This window comes from Gorilla gorilla, chromosome 7 (assembly GCF_029281585.2).
Source record: "Gorilla gorilla gorilla isolate KB3781 chromosome 7, NHGRI_mGorGor1-v2.1_pri, whole genome shotgun sequence".
NCBI lineage: Eukaryota > Metazoa > Chordata > Mammalia > Primates > Hominidae > Gorilla > Gorilla gorilla.
In genome coordinates, this window is record NC_073231.2 from 43,650,587 (window position 1) to 43,677,500 (window position 26,914).

At 36.6% G+C, this 26,914-nt stretch overlaps 1 protein-coding gene across 7 annotated transcripts in view; it reads right to left on the bottom strand.

Annotated features, from left to right (window-relative positions):
- Positions 1-26,914, bottom strand: part of ZFHX4 (zinc finger homeobox 4) — a 187,847-nt gene that overhangs the window by 137,292 nt on the left and 23,641 nt on the right. For 5 of the 7 annotated variants that reach the window (XM_019032824.4, XM_055348182.2, XM_063709205.1 and 2 more), the window contains exons 2-3: positions 24,992-26,914; positions 23,620-24,122 (exon numbers count right to left, since the gene is read on the bottom strand). The exon at positions 24,992-26,914 is cut by the window's right edge and continues 713 nt beyond it. In XM_019032824.4, coding sequence (XP_018888369.4) covers positions 23,620-24,122; positions 24,992-26,914 — 2,426 coding nt within the window. The remainder of the gene's footprint in view (positions 1-23,619; positions 24,123-24,991) is intronic. The other 2 variants (XM_055348184.2, XM_063709204.1) reach the window with 1 other exon arrangement.

The following is a 26,914-nucleotide window of genomic DNA, read 5'->3' on the forward strand; positions in this document are numbered from 1 at the left end:
AGCATTCATTCCTTTGATTCCAAAATATATATTGACACTAATTTTGTTATATATTGATAGAATATTGTTCTACTTTACTGATACCGAAAGTGTGAAACAATGGACTTATATACTTTCAAAATCTGAGATTCTTTTATTTGTATTTGTAATAAAATTTTTGCTAATATTCACAGACTGAGGAGGAAAGAAGTGGAGCAGCTCTTTTATTCACTCAAACCCATGTACTCACTGGCCATGTACTGCTAATAGCTGCGTCGCATCACAGTCTCCCATTGCTAAGAAGATAAATGCCTTCAATTATACTGACTCTCAACTATAACCTGAAGAGGAAACAACCAATTCTTTCTTGACTCAGACAATGGGCTTCTCTCCCTTCTCCCCATCTCCAAACTTGACATCCACCTATCCAAATCCTGCTAGTATCGAGCCAAACACTTCCTGTTTTGCCCTACTAACTGTACTCTCTTTTAGCTATAAAAGGGCTTACCACTTTGTAACTCTTTGTGAGCACTCTCTAGATAGCTGGTTTTACATATACAGGGTCTTAGAGTCTTATGAAAGGTATGGACACACTCTTCAGAGAGAAAAATGTGTGCTTTTGTATATACTCAGGACAGTCTCCTTCCACACCTTTCTGGATGTCTTCCATGTGCATGGGCCCCAGATGGGTAGCGTCAGCCTTTGGAGAAGCTTATCAGTAAAGAATGATTATTAGAGCACAGCCTCCAGGAGAGAAGCCAGGGTTCATATCCCAGCTCCTCAAATATCTGTATGATCCTGGGAAAGACACCTGACCTTGCTATGCTCCATTTCCTAATCTGTACAACTGCATGTACTTCAGTGGGCTGTTGTGAGGATCGAATGAGACAATGGACGTAAAACATTCCTTGCTACACAGAACTTAGCTATGATGTAGTGATACAAAACGTAGGAGCTTTATAGATGTCGTATTAGTTCTTTGTGTGTATCCCTTAACCATCCCCAAGTCAAGGACCAGGTGCTAATTAAGTTTGCATACCCCAGGGCACCTTTAAAATAGTTTTATTTATTTATTTATTTATTCAGATGGAGTCTCGCTCTGTCACCCAGGCTGGAGTGCAATGGTGCAGTCTCGATTCACTGCAACCTCTGCCTCCCGGATTCAATCGATTCTCATGCCTCAGCCTCCCGAGTATCTGGGACTACAGGTGCCCATAACCATGCCCGGCTAATTTATGTATTTTTAGTAGAGATGTTGAGACCATGTTGACCAGGCTGGTCTTGAACTCCTGACCTCAAGTGATCCACCTGCCTCGGCTTCCCAAAGTGCTAGGATTACAGGCATGAGCCACTGTGCTCGGCCTAAAAATAGTTTTAAAAGTACACTGTTGAAGAAAAACTCTTAATAAAGACATGAATTTTTGTAACAGCATATGATATGAACACAGTTTGCAGAATGAATACATTTTCTTCAGAGTTTAAAACTCTTCAGTCATTATCTCTTTGTTCATGTGGTCACAAAGCATTCTATTGGCCACAACTAAACCAGTTCCTTCTTTTTAAAAATAATACAGATGGACCTCTTTGGGGGATGGTTTTAATATTGCCTGTCTGCCAGGAAGGAGACTCCTCAAGGTCTCCTTTGTCCTTATGATTCAAGATGAATTATTTTTTTCTAGAATCTTTTAATTCAATTATTCCAGAAGTAAATTACTTTATATTAACAAATAGAAACACAACAAACAAACACCAAGTTCTCCTTCGTTGCTTTGAAAATTTTTTTCTCCCAGTTACACGGAAGGATCTCTAGTTCTTTCTGATACACAGTACAAAGATTCACATGGCCTAGCTTCACGTCCCTTTATTATTTCATAGACTTCAGTAAATTCTGCTCCTATTATTCTTCTTTTGAGATTTATTAATACCAGCTTTTAGTCATCTGTAAACCCATACAGGCTGGCTGCAAGCATTCCTGTTACCCTGGTCTGGAGCTTTTCAATCTGTTATATGTCTTTTGGGGTGAAAGGTTCACATCTATAATATTTCTGTTTTGTTCATGCTGATGCAATAGAATTTTATAACATACAACAAAGAGCTAGATTCTGAGCACCAGCATATGTAAAATTATGTTAAGAGAAAAGGGCAAATCCCAGGACCACTGTAAGAGGCAGAGTCTAAGAGGCCCCATTCTCGAGCCATCTATCCCATGGGAGTACTTTTCCAATTAATTGGAATAATATGTCACTGAAATTGAACAACAGAAATCATCTTTGCTCTCTAAAACCATGAAAATTAGATATTTTGTACAAAAAGTAAGTAAAAAGGAGGCTTGTTAATTAACAATTTAGCAGAATCATTTCAAGTCACAACTCCCCACTTCATAAGCTCGTCTTCATTCCTAACCAAATAAAAACAAAATATTATTCGAGCAGGACCATCGTTTCAGCCTTAATCCCATCAATTTACTCACAGATTTATTTAAGTTCTTACAAACAACTAACCTTCAAAGCAGAAGGCACACACCATATTTCTCCTCTTGTCAACTTGATGCTGGCTATCATTACAATCGTAGTAGATCTATAGGGTGGGGAATATGGAAATGAACAGAAACTGCTTCCAAAAATTCCATAAAAATTCTTTTTATGATTGTATGTGTCCTATTAAAGGATTTTTAGTTAAACAAATTTTTGCTGAATCAAACCCTTTAAGAACCACTAACGAGCAATTTCAGAAAGAAAGTTGACGTACCAATGCTTTAGCATTAAATTATCTTTGACCTTGAAATATTACCATAGGCAATGAGGTCGTATTCATCATCATGAGATTATTTGGAGATCAAGTCTCTCAAATAAAACTTACATTTTACAAAAACCTATGAAAATGGTGGGAAATCTTCTGATCATCAGAACCAAAATCACTTATTTCAATAATTAATAGAACTAGTTGTGAATATGAATATTTAAAGAGTCAACACAAAGAAACCTTGATAATTCAGGGTAATCACTTCCATAAAGATTGGGGGGGGTGCTCTCCCAGACTGTGTTAGTTGTCACTAATAACCTATTTCAAACCTGTGACTTTGCAAGGACCTCATTTTGACGGCCTAATAGTGTCAGGCACAGATTTCAATGTTTAAATTATTAAAAACCATGATAAAGGCCGGTTCTTCCACTTGCATTGAAAGGGTGTATGCTCTTCCTTTCATCTCTTGATTAACATGGGGCAGACTTTCCAATTTGTGGATTAACTATACCTTTTACTAGTTCTTTTTCACTCACTGATTTCCTGCCTCTTGGCCATTTCTTAGCTCATTTTCATATCCCCCAGAGGGGAAAGAGAGAAAATTAAACTCAAACCTATGGAATTTGCTCTAATGAAAGGAAAAGGAAGATATTGGAAACCAGTGGCTAAAATGAGGTTTGGGGATTTTCATACTTGCCTTGGTTCCAGTTAACCTAGAATATCAAGGGCCTACTTTATATGAAGTCATTTATCCTCCACCTCCACAACATGATTTAACCGTGACCAGGATGGGAAAGCTATTACACAAACCAGAACTTTCATGAAGTTTCTTAAACAAAATTATATTAAGAAGATAATATAATTCTTGAGACAGATATATATTTAAGATGCAAAATTTCACAAAAACAACTTGGACTACACATCTTTCTGACTTCAAAATTATTTTTATGTATTGGCCAAAAAAATAAAAATAAGGTATAATGGCTCAGAATGTAATAGGTTTCTGCTTATTTGTTGCTTTTACTGATAGAGTATTCCAGCTCAAGTCCCCCAAAGGGTTAATGCTGCTGAGTGAGATGAAATTCAGGAGCATAATCCTAAACAAGTGAGGTGAAGTTCTATCAGGTCTATTTCAGCTATCAGGGATTACTGCTAGCTGTCTAATCCTGCTGAGCCTCAGGGAGGAACGTTCTATTGTATTTGAAATCCTGGCCAGGAAAGAACAGAAGGTTAAATGGGTGCCTTGCTCTGTAATCAAATATCACAGGCACTACTTATCTATTCAATGAACAACTGACGTAGAAAATCAATTAGGAACCAAATAGCTTCTTAGGAATTTCTACCCAGAAAGAAGCAAGATTTTTAAAAAACTGAATTTATTTGATATGTTTTATGGTAGAATACTATGAATTGTCAAGTTCCAAAAGTTGTTTTAGCTGGTTTCTGAAATATGTATTCCTGCAGGCTCTAAAGTTTCTGTGCTACTTGCTTGCAAAACCGGGAAGATTTTAGGAATAATGATACCACACTCCAGGACAGTGACTGAGTCACTTACCTAAGGAAAGGAGCAGCCATGCAAAATCAATCCACATGAAATACTGTTAAATCTGGATAAAGGTTCTGAGCAATAATGCAAATCTATATCATTATGTTTTTGTTGCGATGACAAATAATTTACCTCTTCTTAAATGCATTCCTTCAACAGTACATCATCTTCTGTGAAAATATTATGAGCGTTGAAAACGATGGAAGAAAAAAAAAAAATGTGGCTGCGGCCCCAAGAGCTCTTTGTTTCCAGCAGAAAGAGGCTCCTTTTGGTGGCCTGAAGGTTAACACCCTTGTCTCACTACCCTCATGCCCTGCCTGTCACTCTGAGTAGATGTCACAGTTGATGCACGCAGACGAACAGGCTGACCTGGCCAGTCAGCTTGACCTTGGATAGGCCTAAGATCAAATATGGTTATTAATACTGGGGACAGTCAAAATGTAATCTTCCAGACACTGGAGAAGTGAGCTAGAAATTATGCAGTAGGCACTCCCTGTCAATCAGAAGCATCATGACACTAAGCATTAAAATGTTCATCTGGACCTGAGCAGGAATTAAGATAAACTTCTTCTTTTCTGTTCTGTGAATGCTGTTGAGAGAAATTTGCTCAGGGCCTTTATATGCCCAACTTATCTGTCCTTACACTTTCAATTATTTTTGGACTCTCTGCTTTATGAGAGTTTTTATAAGGTAATCTATTTGCAGGCTAAAGCAGATATAATTGGAAAAATATTGCCCTTTCATAGTCAAGGAAGATATTATACAAATGGGATGAAATACTTTTAATACTCTCATTGTAGTTCAACGTGCATATAATTTTAACCATGGGTTCTCATTCTCTATAATTGTTACTCCTTTTAACTTTTTCTCAGAATATATCCATAATATGAGTTAAAAAAGGGAAATATAAAAAGTCATTTAAACGCTCAGGCAAATACAAAATGTGTAACAGTAATAACTGCATTACTATCTCAAACCACTACTAAAATGAAAACAGATATTTAATCTAATATTCCTTCCATAATTTACACTTTCATTTCCATATTCCCAAGTTATGGGCCTCTTGATGAGATGGTCATGTGTCCATTATGATTTGGCCAAAATGTCTGACAAAAGGGTATCATTATTTCCAATAAAAAATGTAGTTTTAAAATCATCAACTTTTCATTTAAGGACAGATCCAAAACAACACAAATAAAGAAAACAGACTTATTCAGTTCCTGGAAAGAACTTGCAGTCTGCATTACAAATGTCCATTTTAACAAAGCAGTAAAATCATTTTCTTTGAAAAAAAAGATAGGCTCTTTTGATTTTTGTTGTCTGCAAATTTCCAAAAAAAAAGTTCTTTAAAAATGTATTAGGACTAATGTATCTTAATGAGATATTTTTGCATAATGAACTATTCATTTGAGCTCTTCGTGAAGGTACACTCAACGCCTTCACACCACTGTCCCAAAGACTTTACAGGGTATGTAGCATTATGTTACAACAAACTGCCCCACTCCTTCAGCCTCCTGGTATTTCATATCAGTTGCTTCCTCAAGCAACACAAATCTATTAATGCTTTAATTTGTGACACTGCTAACTGGTATTAACAGATTATGACTTCGAAATGTCCTTGCAATTGTACTGGCACAGGAGGATGATATATTTGTCATAGCAGTGCAAAATGTTTTAGGTCACAGAAACATATAATATTGTACTATGTGTTTTACTTAAACAAAACCTCAAAAGGTTTATAGTACACTGATGTTTGCGCATTGATCAGTACCCTAAAATAACAAGGCAGGGCAAGAACCTTATGCCCTTCACTGATCTATATGTATCAACTGGTAACGATCAATAAGCGATCAAACCTATCAAATTATTAGCCAAGTCTTGAAATAATTGGTTTGATTTTTTTTAAACCAAATCACTCAGCTGTTTCATTAATCTAACTTTTTCACTCTGTGGGGAGGGGCCTTGATTCGTTTATGCCTCTTGTGAAACATAAGCTGTATTGCCAATGGAACTCAGATACAGTTTGGCACAAGCATTTTATATTAGATTCATATTTTAAAACGTAGGTCTTGTGGCCAGTACAGAACCGCTACACTATTTCAAGTTGATCTGCAGAAGTGGTAGTTCTTTATGAAATACACAAAGATTCAGTTTTTAACTTACAGGTAGTTAAATACGATAACTTTTCCAGAGTAAAGTATTATGACAATGTACATTGTGTTGATCATAAGATTGTGTACCATATTTATTTGCTTGTTTTTAGCACTGATTGTCAAGGTAGCTGCCAATGCATCTGTATTCAATATTGTATTTGGGAGAAAAGTATGGGTTATAATTAAAGAAAATTGTCCAATTATAGAACATACAATACAGAGTTCCCTTTCATACACAGGATGAAGAGCTATACATATATATACACACACCAATATCTACACATACACACACCCCCATATACCTGTACACACACACTTATATCCAAATCTACACAGACAGAGAGAAAATACATGCTGCTATGAAGTGAAACTCCCAAAACAAACCTCAGAATCTGCCTTCCTAGAATAGCAAGGAAATGAAAAACTGAAGAATCATTACAGTGAGTTACAAATGAGCATGTAACCCAGTGGGCCTGTGGAAGTTGGCTCTCCTGAGACCTGTAAGATTCCTGTTCAGAAAATAGACTATATATCTGCTGCCTGGGGATATCTTCATGTACAAAGGAAGTGGATTTCTGCAACCATGATGAGGCAAAGCATGATTCCAAAAATTTACCAAAAGACATTCTTACAAAATTTGATCCAGAAGCTTTGAGTATTTTAAACCAACTTCTGGACTCAGAATATGATTTCTTGGCCCAGCAGTTCACTAAAGTGCCAGACCTTCAACAAAAGAATGGCTCTTTTGTACAGAAAGGATTTCTTTGAAAACGCTTGCCATTTTTCCTACTGCAATGAGATTTTTGTATATCAAAACATGTCAGACTCTTGTCCTAAGAGGCAAAACAATGTGAAAGATAGGGTAATACCATCAATGACTTACTTGGAAAGAGTATGCAGCATTGGCAGACCCTAGAAAAATCCTAGCCTGTCGTAGGAGAAGACTCACAGAGAAGAGCAGGCGACACAGTTTCTCTCTTCTGAAGAAGAGAGGAACAGATGCTCATGGAGCTAAGATTAGCATAATCATCATGTTCACCATCTTCTCTTGGAGCCTTAAGATCTACAAGCAACCTTCAAAGTTTTCTAGTCCAGTGGTCCCCCAATTTGACTGATTATCACTATCATGACCTTGGAATCAGGATGTTTTAAAACTTACAACAGGTTCATCTCCTTCAACCTTCACTATTACATTCATTTCAGATTTGTCGACTGGATATACAGCCATTTCTAGAATGCCTTTTCACATAATCCTTTCATGACTACAAAAAGTTTGAAAAGGTCTTTCTTTCTGATAAAAATCTCAGTGGTAAATGTTTTTTGGGGTTTTTGTTTTGTTTTGTTTTCTATACCTGATAGCCAATATCAAGTAGAGTCCATTCATTTCAGCCCTGGCTACCTTTCTAACTGCTTCAATGCATGGTCCCATTCAAACTTGTCACTTTCCCCAAGATTAGAGGAAGAGTTTCATGTACACAAATCTGAAGGTACTGATGACACAAATGTTCCACGTCAAAAATACTAATTATATTACCTATTTTCAATAAGTAATCATTTCTTTGTTTAATAGGTGAGTATATGTTTAATGCTTTACTGTCTCCTCCACTAAACCACAAACTCCCCCAGAGCAAAGCCTATGTCCATCCTGCTTGACACCATATCCTTATTTCCTAGCATAGAGTCTGGGAGAGTAGGCTCTCAATGAATGAATACATGAAATGAGTAATCAAATAAGTTAAAAAAAAAAAGCAAGGGAATTAAGAGATATTTAGTTATTTTTCCTACATAATTTTTACTCTGCTTCCTGTTTATAAGAAAAACAAATAAACATATATTCATGGATTAAGCAAAACAATGGGAAACGAGCAACCTAACATATGTAATTAAATCAGTAATTTAAGATGAGATACATGTTAAAGCTCAGCATAATTTCAGCTCTTAGAACTGCAGAAGTGATTAAGTTTGGACTAGATCTCAAAGAGCATTAAGTGAATGCTAATCTTCTAATTCTAATGGTAACTCAGAGCCCATTTTATAGATGAAAAAATTGTTGTATCATCCCAAAGGCAAAAGGAAAGTAATGCCAGATACAGAAACTTTACGCATTCATTTTTCAGTTGTGAGCATCACTTACTACTGCTCATTTGCAAATTCACACTTGGCTGACTTGAAAAGTGGTATTTAAAAGTGTAATACACAGTTCCTTTTCTGTGGGAAAACTTCTAAGAAAGAATGTATATTGAAGTTAAAGCATAAAAGAACACACAAATAGTTATTTTCTATGAGCTATATTCACCGCTTTTCAAGTTGATGAGTATGGCTACATTCCTCTTCAAAGCAAATTTCAGTTGAAGGCCAATTGGGGAGATAAAGTTAAGAATGGCTTTTCAGGAATGACAAGTCCTAGATATAATAGTGTAACCAAGTACACTTACAGAAATTTAAAAATAAAGTGCCTTACCAATAATAAAAAAGCAGAAGTTATCTCCAAGTACAAAACGCAACGCCAATAGAGTGGATGTACTGACAAGACATGAGCAATATTTTCCACACGTAAGGAAAGCTTTCACCTCAGAATCCTTTTTTTTTCAAAGCTATTTTTGCATCTCAATTAAGATCTACAGAACTCAGTGGAGTGTTTTTTTCTCCATTTACTAATATATTAACTAAGGTACAGAAATTCTTGCAAAAAAAAACACATAAAAAGTGAGAAAGTCAGTTGGACACCTTAAGATAGAAAATGCCTAACCTTGTTTTAAATTTTACTTGAGTTACAGAGAGATATAGGCAGGTATTTGTGCATATTTTTCACTCTCTTTCTCTGAGACATTCCCCTATACCCTCCCACCATGTTCCATCCTCAGTATATTAATAATGGGAGGATATCAAAAATTGATACCCACCTCATTAAAGCTTATTAAGCTCATCAAGTGTTCATAGACATAAATACTGAAGTAGGCAGTCAATCTTTCAGTTTTACTATGTTACAGACTCAAGAAAGCTGATGCAGAGAATCTTTTAGCATGTGATACGGTATAGGAGCTTATCATGTTTTCTTGCATAATTTCCCCTTAACTCATTTTAACAGTAAAACAGAAAGAAAAAATTACACAATGATAACGTTCTGACAGTAGGAACATTGGTAGCCCTTGATTGATCTCATCATACCCATGTCAATCAGCCACATGAAGATCTCCAGAAATTGAAAACTTCAAGAAACATTAGTAACTGTTTGAAACAAATAGGATTAGGCCTGAAATAGCAATAGATAAAATAGTAAGACTTTCAACATCGATTATTACATCAGATATGAGAAAGAGGCATATTCATACTTTTATACTCATAAAAAGAAAAAAAATCCTGTCAGCAAGAAAAGTACCAAGAAATATTTAGGTTCATCCATATACTTACTATTATGAAAACATAAAAATCATACATACAGTCACAAACATCACATGGGTGGAGAGGTGGTGGTGAAAGAGAGAGAAGACTCCAATTATACTGTTACTGTACATTATTTTTCAACAATGTGACAACATCTTTACTGGTATGGAAACACAGAGACACTCTTTATCAAAGTTCTACAAATCAGAAATCTAATTTTTCCCCAAATACCACAAGAAATCTAAATATTAATTCTCTAAATGATACAAAGGACTAAACTCTACAAAAATGTGTTATATAAAGCACTAAAAATGTCCTTACAAACTTCTGGAATTCAGGAAAGCTGTGAACAGGGACAACTTACAAGAAAAAATAAAGCACAGAGAAAAAGTATAAGGTATTTGCTTCTTAAAACTGATGAGCTTCTTGAGGACGGGGAGAAGCTCTCCAGTTTTTCCCTTTGTGTCTGTCTCATTTGCCTTGGGGCCCAGAACAGGGCATTTTTAATCAATTAGGATAAATAAGCCTCTCTGTATTACTAGAACATCAAACAACATATACTTAAGTAGATTTAAGCTGTCATAAATGTACCAATTTTTTCATTCCTACAAATATGGCAAATTCAGTTTGTAGATGTTTTTCAAAGAACATAGTATGAACCAAATAAATGATTCACATTCAGACTCTATAAAGAACTAAAGCCTACATACTGGTATGAGTGATTTTTCTAACTTGCCAGCCCTCACTTCTCCTCCTTCAAAAGACTCTAAATCTTTACCTTTCTCATCATTCATTCTTTTCTTCCTGCCTCAGGGGATACATGTCCCCCTCAAAGACCAACTATTACAGTTGCACCTGTATTCCCATCCCCTTCTGCCACAAACAGGGCCTTCCCTTCCAGGTATCCCCTCTCGAGGCAGCATCTCACTGTAATAAAGTGTTCTATTTAACAACGTGGGTGCTGAACCAGACAGTCTGAGTTCAAGTCCTGACTGAGTTATCACTGTTACTACTAGCTATGTGACCTTACATAAATTAAAATTTCATTGCCTTAGTTTCGTCATCTTCAAAATGGGTATAATAATAGTAGCTAATCTAATAGGATTGCTGTGAGAATTAAATAAGTATATATATTTAAAGAACTTAGGATATTATCATGACACCAAATAAGTGCTCAATATATGCTACCATCAATTTTCTTAACTGAGCTAGTCAGTCAGAGAAGAACAGAAGATGGATGAGACATTGAGAGAATGATAAAAATGTGAAGTATTCTTTAAAGGACAGGGGAGAAGGAACAAACCAGGCAAAAATTAAGAACAGATGGCAGTAATGTGAATCTAGTTAATATTATTGACTGTCAATCCAGCTGTTTCACTGCTATGTATATACCCCAAGAGAAAAGAAAGCATATGTCCACACAAAACCTTGTATATAAATGTTCATAGCATCATTTTCCATAATAGACAACAAGTGGAAACGACCCAAATGTCCAGCAATTAATGGGGTATAAATAAAGTGTACTATACCTATGCAATGAAAATTTGGTAATAAAAAGGAATGAACTGCTGATACATGCCACTGCACAGATGAACCTTAAAAACATTATGCTAAGTGAAAGAAGCTAGTCACAAAGGACCCCATATACTATGATTCCATCTATATGAAATGTCCAGAACAGGCAAATCTATAGAGACAAAAAGCAATTAGTGATTGCCTAGGGCCGGAGAAGGGAGGATTGGGGATAAGGGTGGGAAGCTGAAACAGTACAGGATTTGTTCTTGGGATGATGAAAATATTCTAAAATCAATTGTGGTGATGGCTGCATAATTCTGTAGAAATTATAAAAATTATTGAATTGTATCCTTTAAATGGATTAGTTGAATGGCATATGAATTATATCTCAATAGAATTGTTGCAAATAAAAAAATGAAGTGGAGGCAAAGCAGAAGACAATGGTCTCAAGATTTACTGTACTGTCAACATGGTAGATTTTGTAGCATATCACTTTAGTCCTTTCCCTTTCTAATGCAGAACTGCTTTCTTAAAACCTTCAGTCACATTTTCCTATAGAACTGCATACTTCAATATTGGGATTGCCGTCTTATTTCATCATTCTCCCACATGAACATCTGACAGTCGGTCGGTTTAAGAAGATACTTGTTTGGGTTACCTAATACTCTGAATTTCAAGGATGTCTGTAAGTCTAAGAATCTTGTGGTATCTATTATATCTTTAAGACCAAATAAAAGAGCAGAGTGTTAATTAGGTAGACAGTAATTTCAGAAGCCCTTTACTTTTAAAATATTTTTTAAAAATGCTTAGTACTAAAGCCTTTGCAAAAGCATATCTACTCCAAGGTTGGGAGCAGGACTTGCCTTTTGTAGGAAAAAAAAAAAGGCTTACTGTCCTCCCACAATTAGCAAGGCCATTTGCTTTTTGGAGAAACTATCACTTTTAGCAAATCATATCCTGTTCTCTGATCCTTTGATTAGTCATGTGTACATACAGAACTGATTTCAGTGCTTCTTGACGAGTCTTGCACAACATCATCAAAGGTTTATTATCTCTAGGAACTGAGAACACTTACATTGTGCAGGAAGAGATTTCTGTGATCTACTTTAAAACAAAATACAGGGCATTAATGATGAACCCATAATCTTCATCAATTTTAATACATTTTTATATATTCTATTCTCATTCTTCTCTCTCTCTCCCTCTCTCTTACACACACACACACACACACACACACACACACACACATGCAATTCATCCCAAGGAAGTTTGGACAAAAAAATATAATAGGTCTTCTTGGATATATATGGAAAATATCATTGAGGTACTGGCTTTTGGCCTTTTTTTTATCACCTAACACAGGAGATCTGAATAGATCCATGTTCTACATTCATTGAAAGAATTAAATTGTTCACTTTTTGGAAAAGCATGTGTGTGTGTGTGTGTGTGTGTAATCAATTTCAGTGTACTTTCTTCTTTATCAATGATTTGCCAACACATTATCAAGCTGCTGTAATTAAGGGGGTAGTCATAATTCAGAGTGACCTGGTACATGGAACAGCAACTTACAACTAAACATTATACCAGACATTTAAAACATACATCTAAGGAAATGTGGAAAAAAACTGAGCAATAGGATAATCAGGAAGAGATTTTCTCATTTTGTGACTTAAAGACAGTAGCTCTACCTTCATGTTAAGAATTGATGCTCTAAAAATTAAACAGCTCTTCAAAAATCTCATTTTAGTTTTTCTAATATTTACAGAATTAAGAGAGCCAAGACTATTTTTCTCTGAAAAAAACTTATTTGTAAATTCCCCTTGCACCTATTTTTAAGGAATTCAGTTATGAAACTGGGGAATATTTTCTCAGGAAATACTCATCATGGAAAAATTTGGTACTTCTATTCCATCCAAATGTGTGGGTTTTTTAAATTACCTAATTTTCTAATAAAAATCATAAACCAAAAAATAATAAACCAGAAATTGTCTTTAGACACATTTCTTCTCAAAAGATATCACAGGATTTCTGTTTAAAGAATAGTGATATTTGGCTTCACACAGTAAATGAGAGAGAATTTTCTCCCTTTATCGTGTGATGTAAATTCATTAAATAAAATAAATTCTAAAAGGCAAATTCTGGTTTTATATAATTCCCATTTTAGCATGTCAATCTTTTTTTAAAAAAACACTATTTGGTTTAAAAATTGGGAATTATTTTCCTCCTTCTCCATCACTGATACCACCTACGCTGTTACTCAGTAGTAAGTGCTGAATATATGTTGAGTTGAAAGGAGATGTCTCGTAAATTGACTCTCTTTCAGAGGTGCCGGCAATTAGACTTGCTACCTGATTTTTCACAATTGAACAATGAATGATTTTAGACCCTAAGGATATATGCTAGTGTTATTCTCAGGCCTGCCAAACGAATAGTTAGAAATATTTTAAGTCTATAAAAAATACTGCACATTACAGTTATCAAAATATCCTTACAGGCTGGGTGCAGTGGCTCATGCCTGTAATCCCAGCACTGTGGGAGGCTGAGGGGGGCGGGTCACTTGAGCCCAGGAGATCGAGACCTGCCTGGGCAACATAGCGAAACCTCGTTTCTTAAAAAAATACAAAAATTAGCCCAGGGTGGTGGCACCTGCCTGTGATCTTAGCTACTTGGGAGTCTGAGGTAGGGGAATTGCCTGAGCCCAGGAGGTCAAGGCTGCAGTGAGCCGTGATCACGCCACTGAACTCTAGCCTGGGTGACAGAGCAAGACCCTATCTCAAAAAAAGAAAAAGAAAGAATAAAAATCTTTACATGCTTTACACACATCAACCATAGTTATTGGGAGTTTCCATGCTGTTAACAATTCTGTTATGCCAAGCTACGACTATTCTTACTTTCCAGTAAATGAACATTCCTTAATAGATGTGGTCAACTGCAGCAATGTCAGTGACTGACAATTTTCTGCCGGATCAGGTAGCCAGATTCAGGGAGGCAAGATTTCTCCAAATATCTCTAAGTCCAGTTAATACAAGTAGTTCTATCAAGACTTTGGGCTTTACATTGAAATCATTAGCAGAATTTTGAGGAGGAGAGAGGAAAGGAGTGTATTATCAACATATGATGGAGAGAAAATCCCTCGAGTCTTGTAACTAAAATGGATCAAAGTAAGACGTAAAAGATAAAATTAAGACAATAATAATAATAATAATTCAAAACAAGATGATTTTTTTAAATCCTAAGAAGTAGCAAGTGAATACAACTTCCTCCAGTAGTAGTAAGGAAACCAGGAGAAGGAGAAAGAGACTCAGGTTCTAGGCAGTGAGTAGATTGTGCTTCAGTTGTTCTTGTGTAGTAAGTTAAATGCTTAGGGAGGCACATTCCCTCTTTCAGGTCAGCAGGGTACCATTTAGTGCATTACTGCTGAGGTACCCTGGTGACCTGAATGAATTAATGCAGCTTCCAAAGGTGCTTAACTTGCAAACACTGAGAGCTCAGGCACTAGAAGTGATAAATATTCTATTAGTCCTTTCTATTTAATATACCAAATACCCAAACATGCCAGTAAAAGGAAGACTTTTAAAAATCTCTGTCATCCCAGGACATACAGCAGCTAACAATTTTAACAACAGTTTCTCCTTCCTGTTCATAGGTGACCCAGTGGGTTTAAGTTCATCATCTCAGTAGACTACATTCATGTGCACAAACCTACCAGCCAGCTCTTACTACATCTGCAATACCTTTAAGAAAATCTGCTTGCTTGAAGAAGTGAAAATGGACTACTTTCCCATAACCTGCTCTTCCTATCCTAAAATATAGAAGTTTTCTTAATTAAAAAACCTTATTAATGTGGGCTAGGGGCATGAGCTGAAAAGAGGCCAAGGTTAGAATTCCAGCCCAGCCTCTTACTATCTATAAGGACTCAAGCAAGGTGTTTTTCTCTGAATCTGTTTCCTCATATGTCAGAGTATAATAATAGCATATGGCTGTTAGGAAAAGTATGTGAAGTAATGTACACAAAGAATTTAACTTACATGATTATTGTAAGTATGTTCTCTCCAAAAAGTAATGCCATTGTAAAAGGCAATAAATAAGTAAGTCAATTATCAATATGGGTTCACTGTTGACAGATTATCTGGCATCAGGAGGGTTTTTTTTTGTAAAATTCTTCTGAATATCCCATAAATTTTATATAGATAGTAAATTGCCAACTCTATCGATAAATGAGGCCTTCTTGCAAAAGGACATGTAATCATAGACTACAAATCATTATTTTAAAGCTTTAAAAGCTTTCCTCCCAAACTGGAGTTAACTGTTACAGTTGGATTTATCAATAGATCATTTCTTCCCACATTCAGCCCTGTATTCCAATAATTTTATTAGCAGATATCGAGGAACAAATAGTTCTTCAATCATAACCTTTCTCTGCACTACTCCTTAAAAATTGCTTGATGGACAAATATAGTCCTAACACTAACCCCTTAAGCAACAGAAGAGAGAAATGTATATTTTATGCTAGTACCTACAATGAAATAAAGTCTATAGGAAATTCTAAATCAAAAGAATGTGATCTCCATACACTTTAATATTTATGTATGCACATTTAATTTATGTAAGTTCAAGATGACAAAATTTCCTTAAAGATAAGGAAAATAAAATGTTAATAAAATGGTGTAAAACCAAGTGAAATAAAATGTGGTCACAACAACTGTTTTTATCTGTGATAAAACACTGTAACTGGTCATTACAATAATGTATCTTTAAGCAGTACTCTCATTGACCTTATTGTAAATTGAATTTACAATGGTTTCCCAAGAGTTATACTACATTTTTATCCTGGTTATTTAAAGGGGTGGATGGTAGTTGTAATTAGACACATTTTGCATTTCTTTTTTTTTTTTTTTTTTTTGAGATGGAGTCTTGTTCTGTTGCCCAGGCTGGAGTGCGGTGGCGCAATCTCGGCTCACTGCAACCTCCACCTCCTGGGTTCAAGAAATTCTCCTGCCTCAGCCTCCCGAGTAGCTGGGACTACAGGTGCACACCACCATGGCTGGCTAATTTTTGTGTTTTTAGTAGAGTCAGGGTTTCACCAGGCTGGTCTCGAACTCCTGACCTCATGATCCACCCGCCTCAGCCTCTCAAAATGCTGGGATCACAGGCGTGAGCCACCACGCCTGGCCTGCATTCTTTATTATGTGGTTTTCTTCTTCATTTTCTAGGAGATGCATTAGTAGCAACATCCTCATGTTTGAAAACTACATATATGTCCTAACTAGTAGAAAAGCTCTATCCTGCCCTCAAGTTCCCACCATAATCGTTGTCTAAAACTGATCAATAAAGTCTTGCTATGCAATAGGGCAATAAAAGTAAGCGAAGACACAGAAGTGACATTATACTACATCTACTGATGACTCAAAAGACCACTCACATGCAGCCCTTTGACTAAACATTGCTGAAAAAATGCATGGCAACTCTTGATGACTACGTCCATAGATTTAACTCTGAACAACTTTAATGTCCCCGACATCTAAGCACCAAATGTAACCCATAATATTTGTGAGCAGAATGAGTTAGGAAGTATCACCTTAGAAAATTATTTGTCTCTGAGCAGCACTTAGAAAGATGGCTTATATTCCATCACATCAAAGGGACACAGCCACCATACCAGACACTTCAAAACCTTTCACATAGTAAGTGTTCAATAAGTGCTTCTATATTTACCAGAAGTAAAAATTGAGATATCGTCTGTGAATTCTGCTAACAGAATATTGGCCTTTGTGACTGTTATACTAATCGCCATCCTCTTGAGTTATAGAATCTGTGAAGGTGTTTCCTCATGGTTATTGGTGGCTGTGCCTCCATGCCTGTCCTTCACCTTTCAAACAAATCAAATCCTCCCATATGCTCTCCTGGAATAGGCTGAAAATTTGGGGGGCAGGCAGAAAGCACCTTTTAAGGCTTGAATTTCCAGCAACATTTCCAGCAACGTTCAGGAAGGCCAGATGTTCTGGAAGCAGAACCACGGTCATTATACACACGCCAGCTCCTCCTCACTCCACCCAGGGCCAAGACCCTTTCAGCAGTGTGAGGCCTGGTTAACATATGACTTTCACTGCATTATGGCATGGCGTCCCAGCACCCACTTGAACATCTCAGCAATTTTAAACAAGCTCCAATGACGGGGACTATTACATTTAAGCCACAGAAAAACACAGGGAGACCACATTAATTATGAGAGAACACCTTTGTCTGCATTACCTAAATGACCTCAGGGTGGGTGATAAATGAGCAATTTAGCTCTTTTGATTAAATCATACCTGCACTTCACATGAAATAGAATGAACGAACACAAGTTACACAAAAAAAATGTAATGTAAATCATAAAGTAGGAGTTGACATGAATGGGGGTGCCAAATTGTTGACTCTGTTTCTGAGGTGTGGTGTGTTGTGGTGGTGGTGGTGGTGGTGGTGGTGGTGGTGCATGGCGGTGGTGGTGGTGGTCGTGTGTGTGTGTGTGTTCAGGAGTAAATGAAGAAAGCTCTTAAGGAGGGGCACTGCCCTACCTAACCCCAATCCGTGACATAATCACTCCACTCCACACAAACATTAGAAATTCCTCCAGATCAGGCAGTTCCTTTTTAAAAAATGCACGCTGAAAAAGACTTCTAAGTCAATTACACCTTTGGAGGCACGACTCTGCTTTTATAAAAAGGCTTCATTCCCCTTAATTAAAAGAACGCTAGTTTTCTGTGGGGAATTAGATAGGTAATCTTGCAACATGGGATATTTCCATGAAGAGAAGACCTAGGTGGGGTAAAACAGTAAGGATTTCAGGAAAACAGAAAAGAGCATAAGAGTATATTCCTGATGTGTAGGCAGATGGTGGCATTGGTTAAGAAAAGACATACAGAAAATAGAGTAGGTGGGTTCTAATAACACACTTTGCTTTCTTTAAATTTTGTCTGGGTTTGATAACAATTTCACACAATAAAAATCATTCTATCTATCCTGACATGGATGTAGTAAGTTGCTAATGCCTGGTCTTAGTCAATCTTCCTAGGGATTGATATCTATCTATCTGTCTGTCTATCTATCTATCTATCTATCTATCTATCTTTCTGTCTCTCTATCCTTGGATTGACAGATTTTTTGTCACTTTTCTTTTCTGGTATGGTACAAAGAGGGTTCTCAGCTCACAATGTAATATATTACTTCACATGTGAATGCAGTAAGAAAGTCCATATTTGTGCTGAAGTAGCCATGTTATAACACATAGCCGTGCTTCAGCAAAAGTCAAGCTTAAAAACAGAAGTAGACGTAGTTGATAGGGCTGGCCAATTGCATTTTTTCTGAAAACACCAGGGATTTATTATTGCTATTAGCAAACCAACTCCTCTTTATTTAATCCATGTATTTATAAGTTATAAGTATTATGCAAGTATGTACTATTCTACTAGAGAAACTGTTTTTTTCAATCTCTGCCCTGTCTATTTATATAAGAATACAATAGAATAATTTGAACTGTGATTAGTTTTTTTTTAAAACAAATCCTGCAACTGGAATTAAATTTCACACTGCATTTCAACCTTGAAATGAACATAAATCTGAAACTAATACAAAAGTGCAAAGATTTCCATATTCAGGTTAATGTTTAGTAACAGAAAAGAATAACTTTTGTTTATCTCTGAAAACAGCTTTCTTCATCTAAACAAATAACTAGAATAAGATTAAGAAAAACTTGTTTTGGTTTCTTAGATACACACACATATTCCAATTGTTTTTCACACAATGACTTTTATGTAAATGTGTACCACACAATCTCCTGACCTCCTTTACCAACACACCGGGACAATGACAGTTCAATAATTGAAATGGTACATATCTCGTATATTTGATTTTAAATTGCAAAGTTGGACTCAGGCCTATTGAAATGAAAATACCTGTGACTGTTTGTTAATTCCAAACTGATCGGGTTATTATTTCCTACTAAGAAAAAAAAAGGCACAAAAAGGTAGATGAACCTAATTATTCCATTTTTTAAATTTTCTTTACACATACTGTTCCCAATATGCCTCCTTGCATTCTCCTCTGTGGGCCTCCCCAACACCTTGATTTTAGTTCTTAACCAGGATTCTTTAATCCATAACATGGATAATGAGAAAAACCCAAAAAATGCTCCACGGGGGAATGTTACACTAAAAGTTACCTAGGACTAAATCCCAAGTGTGTTCCTTTGCTCACCATGGAGACAGGCAATTTGTTCACTGCTTTCAGTCAATTTGAAATCCAAATATGAAAAAGGCATTATGGAATTCAGACAGACTACTCTGCTTCACTACTAGCAGATGCAGGAAGGAAAAAAAGAGGTAGTATAATTAAGGCTTTGACTTTGAACAAGCAAAGCTGTGAACACCTCACTTATAAATACATATAATATTAAAAGAGCAGCCGAAGTACAGATGCAGCAAGAGTATTTCTATGTCCTGCACTGAATGGTGGTTAGATCAATCAGCTGGCCAGAAAAGTCTTGGCCATACTGAACCAAGAACAAACTAAACTGTAAATCTGAAATATTGCCAGTTTCATTTGTTCTTCCTCAATTTGAACGTGTAGTGCTCTGTGGTTTTCATTATATCTTTTTACTAGACTCTTTAGAAAAAGTTGGAGATCATTTAAGGGGTAGACAAAATTACAGTGCATTTTTGAAAAATAAAGGCTGGAAGTAAAGGAGTTTCTTTAATTTGTTCCTTAGTTGATTCGTTAATCCATCACTCATTCTACAAATATTTATTGAGAACCAATTATTTTATCAATTGACTAAAATTTGTAAAGAATAGGAACACATGAAATTAGAAGAATATAATTAAATCTAATAAATGGGTTAGCGGAAAAACTGCTGTTTTATACACACACAGACACACACATTCACTTTGCAAGATTGATTGTAGCTAGCTATATATTTTGTATTTATTAATCTCACTTTGAATACATATTCAAACATTAAAAGTAAAGATTATGGGCAATCCTCAGTTTCATCTTATTGTTTTATTTTCCTAGAGCAATTTTGTTTCATCAATCAAATTTCTGGAGGAAAAGTCCAAATTTAGTAGTGCTTAGCACTTCAGAGACTCTCACTTGAAGAAATGGGTAAGATTTTCTTAACAGTAACAAAAATGCTTTTAAAAAAATTCTAAGGAAAATAATGCTGCCAAAAATGAATATAGCTTTGTTTGTTTTTGCAGTCATCATTAGCAATAGGCATAAAGATATTCTTTTTTTTGAGTCCATATGGAAAGATCATCAACACATTCTGCCTCTGGGTTCTTTGCCAAAATACCATAACCCACAAGCCTTCTACCTTAAACATAAAAGGAAAGGTGTTGTTCTGGTTAAATAAAGAAATATTTTTTACTAGCATACATCTAATGTTAAAGCTGCCTAAATCCTGCCAAATATATTAAAAACAACATCTGTAAAACAGATTTTCATTACATTGATCAGTTTCAAGTCAAGCAGCCAGGCAGATGATGCTTCTAAGCTAACCTTAACCTTTAACTTTTAACCTCCTTAACCTAGAATAAGGACACACTTTTAGGTAATGCTGCTTCAGTTTGACAATGCAAGAGGTAAAGTGGCCTATTCAAATTGAAATGACACATCACCACATTTAGTGTTATGAATCAATATGTTGTCAATAACAAGACAAGCTGTTTTCTCGCAGCTCTGTATTTGTCTTATAACTGCTACTTGTCACTTCCCCTTAATGTTTAAATAATTCATGATGCAAAATGATGTAAATTAAACTCCTAATGAAAATGAATTTTATAGAGGAGATTACTGTCTAGCCATTAACTCTGAAACTATTTTAAGTCTAATTTTAATATTTTCGCCATCATTTTTTTCTAGGCTCAGGCCAAGTTATTACGTTCTCATTTAAAAGCAATTAATGTTACTTATGAACCACTTTTATTTTGCCAACACAAGCCAATCAAGCTTGCTAATATCCTCATTACTGCACTTGAAAATCCTCTATGATTCACAGTTTCTGAAATCAGTTTAGAAGTGGAATCCTCAACACAATGCTACTTGGAATATTTTTTTCAGTTACTAGTAGAAATAATGAATGCTTCTTGAAAGAAAATGCAAAAGAATAAAGTTCAGTTGTCTAATACCAAGTCTCAATAGCTCAAATATTTATCTCTTCAATCTTCTATTAATTCAAGATAAGTTTGTTCAAAGTTTATTTGCTGACCATATTTAAACATTGTACTGAACAAGGATACTTAGGTATTTAAGAGATAAACAACTAAAGAAGAGTAAATTTTTATATGATTTATAACATTTTTAAGGAAAGAGTACACCTTTCAGTTGTGGGATCTGAAGCTCTCTCTGCTTTAAGGCCCTCTTTATAATCATGCTTTTGTCTTAATTGGTTGTTATAAATTCAAAGACAACATCCAACTCTCCATGAAAAGGAACTTCAAGGGTAACTGTGGCACCAAGCAAATTGCCCTGAAGAGAATGAGGTGGTCAATCCCTGCTTATGGAATGAATGGATAAACTTACACACACACACACACACACACACATACATTTAAATAATCATGAAGCAGTTAGATTAAATGTTTTCTGAAAAAATAAACAATAACACCCCACCTTCCTTTAGGTTCCCACAAAAGATTAAAAAATAGAAAATTTATACATTTATATCTTTCATTCACAACATGTTAATTTAAAGTGTTAGAGGAGCTGCATGAATATAAACACAGTTCATGAATATTCTATATAGCTCCCAGGGTCTAAATCTATTATTTATACAAACTTAATGTTTGTTTTTCTCTCCCAGGTATTTTAAAAGTTTTAATAGGTCAGGTATCAACAGAAAAAAGTAGACAATTGAACAGTTGTCAACTGTTGCTGCAAAACCTATGAATTATAATACAATTAATCCTTTATATTATATTTTCAATACTGTCAACTTAGAAGCTTTCCATCTCACATTAGGGCCTGCGCTCCCTTCAAACTCTGTAACGTAACCCAAATCTAATGCTTTCATTATTGATCCACAGAGTGCCAATATCACAGGAAGAGTGTTACAAATTCTCACACTGAGTCGTTAGGATTTGATGCACAGTACATTTATCTAGAATTTCAACTTCAAGAAACAACCCAAACACATAGTATTAGACAAATCCAAATAAATAATTCCTTCACCTAATTTAACAGCCTCAACCTGCTCTTTTCAATTGTGGTTATAATTTTAAATAGTGTTAGAAAGGTCATAGGTTTGATAATCACGGGTTGACTCCTGATAGTATAGTTAACACTGATTTCTAGTATAAATCAATAGACAACACTTGCAAAATGGATTTTGTAATCATATTTAGAGCTTGTTACAATGACTAATGGTTTGCAATATTTTCTGAATTTTAATATCCTCTAGACAAAAAGAAGTTTTTAATAAGTTACCAAATTATTCATCATAGTAATGAATGTGTTATATTTGTACATGAACCAAGACAATCAAGACAATCCAGTGAACAAACTGCAGAAAATATATTAATCAGTAATTAGAGTTTAGAAAAAGTCAAGTTCTGTAATAAATGGTGTTCATCACTTGCACGTATTCAGTACATCTGCATAGTTTTCCAAGTAAAGATAAAAGTATATTTGCCATTGTATAAAGCATTGTATAAATAAGCATATTTATCTATACCACACCCATTTAGGGGGAAAATATTGATAGGAAGACAGTCATACAAAATAACAACAGAATTTACTTTTAGAGACTTCCAAGGATGCTAAGGGAGAGTGTGTTTACTTAGTGCTACTGAGCACACACAACAAAACAAAGAAACAAACATTATGTTTGGAGCGTCATTGTTTGTCACCAAACAAAATATTATGCATTCACAAGGCTGGGCACTGATTTTGTCTTCTGCTCCCTGTAACCATTTACATTTAGCCAAGAGTGGGGCTAGGTTCAAAAAAAAATCAATAGGTTTAAAAAGTATTATTTTATATATGACACTATCCCCCAAATTCTTTTATTTTGGGGAAGCCAGTGAAGAAATAAATGCCACTGAGACAGGTGTAAGTGAGACATAGGGTAAAACTTTATAAATAAAGCCTTCAATTCCATATATTTCAATATGTTTTTATAATGTTAATCAGAAACTGTGCCCCCTGCCCTTTGATGTTTTTTCTCTTTTTTTTTTTCTTAATTTGGAGACTTGTGCTCCAAGCTCTGAAAGAGTTAATTCCCTTTTCTACTCTGTGCCAACGGAAATGGATGTCACTGCTTACCTTGTAGAGCTTCAGGGCCGCCTCGTGCCTGTGATTGGTGGTATGCAAGCGTAATTTATCCACACTGTTGGTGTAATAGTCACAGGCGTTACATTTTAGGTGAACAGGGTTGCCAATGGCAATACACTTCAACCTCCACTCATTGCTTTTGCCCCCTTCTTTAATGTGAGCCACCAGTTGATATTTCTGCATATGTTTATCAGTCTTGCAGTGTAGCTGGAAGTTGGCTTTGAGCTGAGTGTTGTAGTTGCAGAGCTTGCACTGGTAGATATCTCCAATTACTGCCCTCCATTCCTCTTCAGGGAGAGAGCGCTCACTGCTCACATGCACACTTAGGGCCTCCAGGCTGTCAGAGGTGAATTTGTTGCAAACAGCACACTGGAATAGCTTCAGCGCTGGGTCACTGATATAAGGTGACAGCTCTCCTGCAGTAAGGAGGGACAGGTCATCACCCATTAGCTGACCACTGGCAAGCCGGATTTCAGGCGGCAGCTCATTATTTACTACAGGAAAAAAAAATTAAAAGGAAAAATAGAGACTAGAAAACACAGCACACACAAAGGAATCTGTAAAATAAAGTCTTGACAAGGAATGTGCTTTCTCTAGAGCTTAAACTATAAAAAGCTGTAATAGGATTGAATCAGGATCAATTACAATCATCCCTTTCAACTTCTAAATTCCCTCATCAGATAGCTTTAATTACTCCTACTGGGCATGATGTCATTCTGAAATTTGTATTTTCGAGGGCAAGAAAGTTGATCAATACCATAACAAAACAGTCACGTGCTTTCAATTTAAGAGCCTAGATAAACTTACATAAGCACTAATTGTTATTTCCCAATTTGTCTTAAAGCTTGATGAGATTTGGCTAATATTGTATGCATGCCTGTAATCTACTGCCAAATACCTGGGATAAGGTAATGGTATTATTGTTAGATTAATTATCTTTGATCACAGCCATTAAAATATTTCTTAAATATATTTAATTCAAAATAATGCTATACCCCTTTAAAGCTCAAGTTTGATATGTTAGCGAATAATCACCAAAATTGAAACTATAAACCTTGTAAGGTATGGCTAATGATGGCAGGCAATTAATGCAAATTAGCTTTTGTTAATCAACTTACTGAATGAAGAGAAAGTTTGCTAACTTCGCTGATGCCGCCATTGATCCCTTAACTCTTTCTTCTCTGAAGTTAATTTGGCTTTGAAGCAGAAGAGCAAATGGTTTGATTATCCAGCTTAAAGAGAAAGTCCTTTCTAGTAAGCTGTCCTCAATTTGTTGGCACTCACCACTTTATCTGGGTGCATCACGCCAAATCAAAATGTGATTAGAAACTAACAACAGTGCAGAAAAGCAGGAAATACTAACCGAGCCCTGGTGCCAAAGCCGCTGCTGTCGCTGGATCCAGCTGGAATGGATTGATCATCAGCTGAGGGTCGGCAGGGTTTTCCAGCTTCATTCCGGTCAGGCCTATGTTCTGGGCTAGGTAGTACTGATAAAGCTCTGCTTCCGCCGGGGCAAGGCCCAAGTGCAGATTATGCTGGATCTGCTTCATGTTCTGCTGCAAAAGCATCATATTATGCATGTGCTTTTCGCTGGTCATATGAATTCGGAGGTTCCTGGCGACATTGGTTTCATAATCACAAACTTCACACCGCCAGGTGGGTTTCTGTTTGGGTTTGGACGGAGAGGGTGTTCCGCAGCCACTGAGGCTGGTGTTGGGGGCTGGGGCAGAGTGGCCAAACACCTGCTCACCATTGCCATTTTGGAGATTCTGAACATTGTTCAGGTGCTTGTCCGACTGCATATGAATACTGAGGTTGCCTTTGGTAGTGGTAGAGTAGTTACAAACCTCACAACGGAAGGGTTTATAGCCACACGTGTAACTCTCACCCCGGGCAAGCCTGGGGTGAGGCTGTCCAGTCTTACAATAAACACAAGAGCCACCCGGCTCAGGGTGTTTCTCCTTCATATGGGCCTCCAGGGTCTGCTGATATTTGTAGTGCCAGTTACATTTAGGACATTTGAGGGTTTTGCATGAGTTCCTCGAGTGCATCATAGTCATATGACCACCAAGAGACCTCGAAGACCCCAACACAGTGTCGCACTTTGGACACTCGATGCCACTGCCCGGTGAGCCGTCTCCTCCAGGCCCTGGTGTGCCAGGAGTACTCGGGGTAAAGCCATGCTGGTGAGGAGTGGCTGAACTGTCTTCGTCTCCCCGGGCTATTTCACTTGGATGAGCAGCTGTGGCACTGTCTTTACTGGCACTTGCGTCTGCAAAGTCCTTGCCACTGATGCCATAGTTATTAGCAACACTGCCACTGGCCCTAACAGCAGCAGTCTGTTTTTTCTTTTCTGTGTCATCAGAAACAGTCGCCGAGGAGGACGAGGTACCCTTTTCAATAAATTTTAGCACACTGGATGATAAAGGAGAAATGCTTTGGTTTAAGAGAGGGAAATCTTTGTTACCAATACTATCGGTGAGTTCACCTAACACTTCCTCGTCATCAAGTTCATTGGAGTACGCATCTTCTTCATCCTCATCTCCCGGTTCAGTGGGTTCACTTTTGACAGGGCACTCCCCGTTTGGGTGTAAAACGTTGCTTTCTTTTGGCCTTTCACAGTTGTTCTCTTGGTCTTTGCTCTCTGACATCTTGCTAGACTCAGACGATGAGTGGCTGAGGGAGACAGAGGTAATTGGGGTGTTCACTACTAAACTAGACAGCCCCCCCAGATTCACTTCAGCCTTTGGCATTTGGGTAATCCCCAGCGGCTGCTCTGCTGAGCTCGAGGTGCTCGCGCTTCCTTTTAAGAAGGCAAAGCCAGCCGGCAAAGAGTCACCATTTTCAACATGAAAAGCGCTCCATAAACCGCGGAAGGTTGGATCGGGTCCTATGAGGTTTGTAGTAGAAAAATGGGGATAAACAGAAGTGGATTTTTTTGGTTCCAGAAAGCTTATAAGAGGTTCTTTGTCTTTACCAATCCCCTGTATTATGGCGGAGACGCATTTATTACTGAGGAGCTTCTGCTCCTCGTCATTGAGGGTCATCCGATGATCATGCACAGCATGGGTTACAAATGACCTGATATAACCAAAAGACAACTTGCACAAGAAACACATTAAAACAGGTTTCCTTTTCCCATCGCTAATACAACCATCGAATTTGGACAAGTCCACATTGTTAGGGACATCTTTGGACACACAGGAGTTTTTGGCTGAGCCATCACTGGTTAGATAGTCTTTCTCTCTCTTGTGTCGGAGATCATAGACACGGAAACTGTGCAACA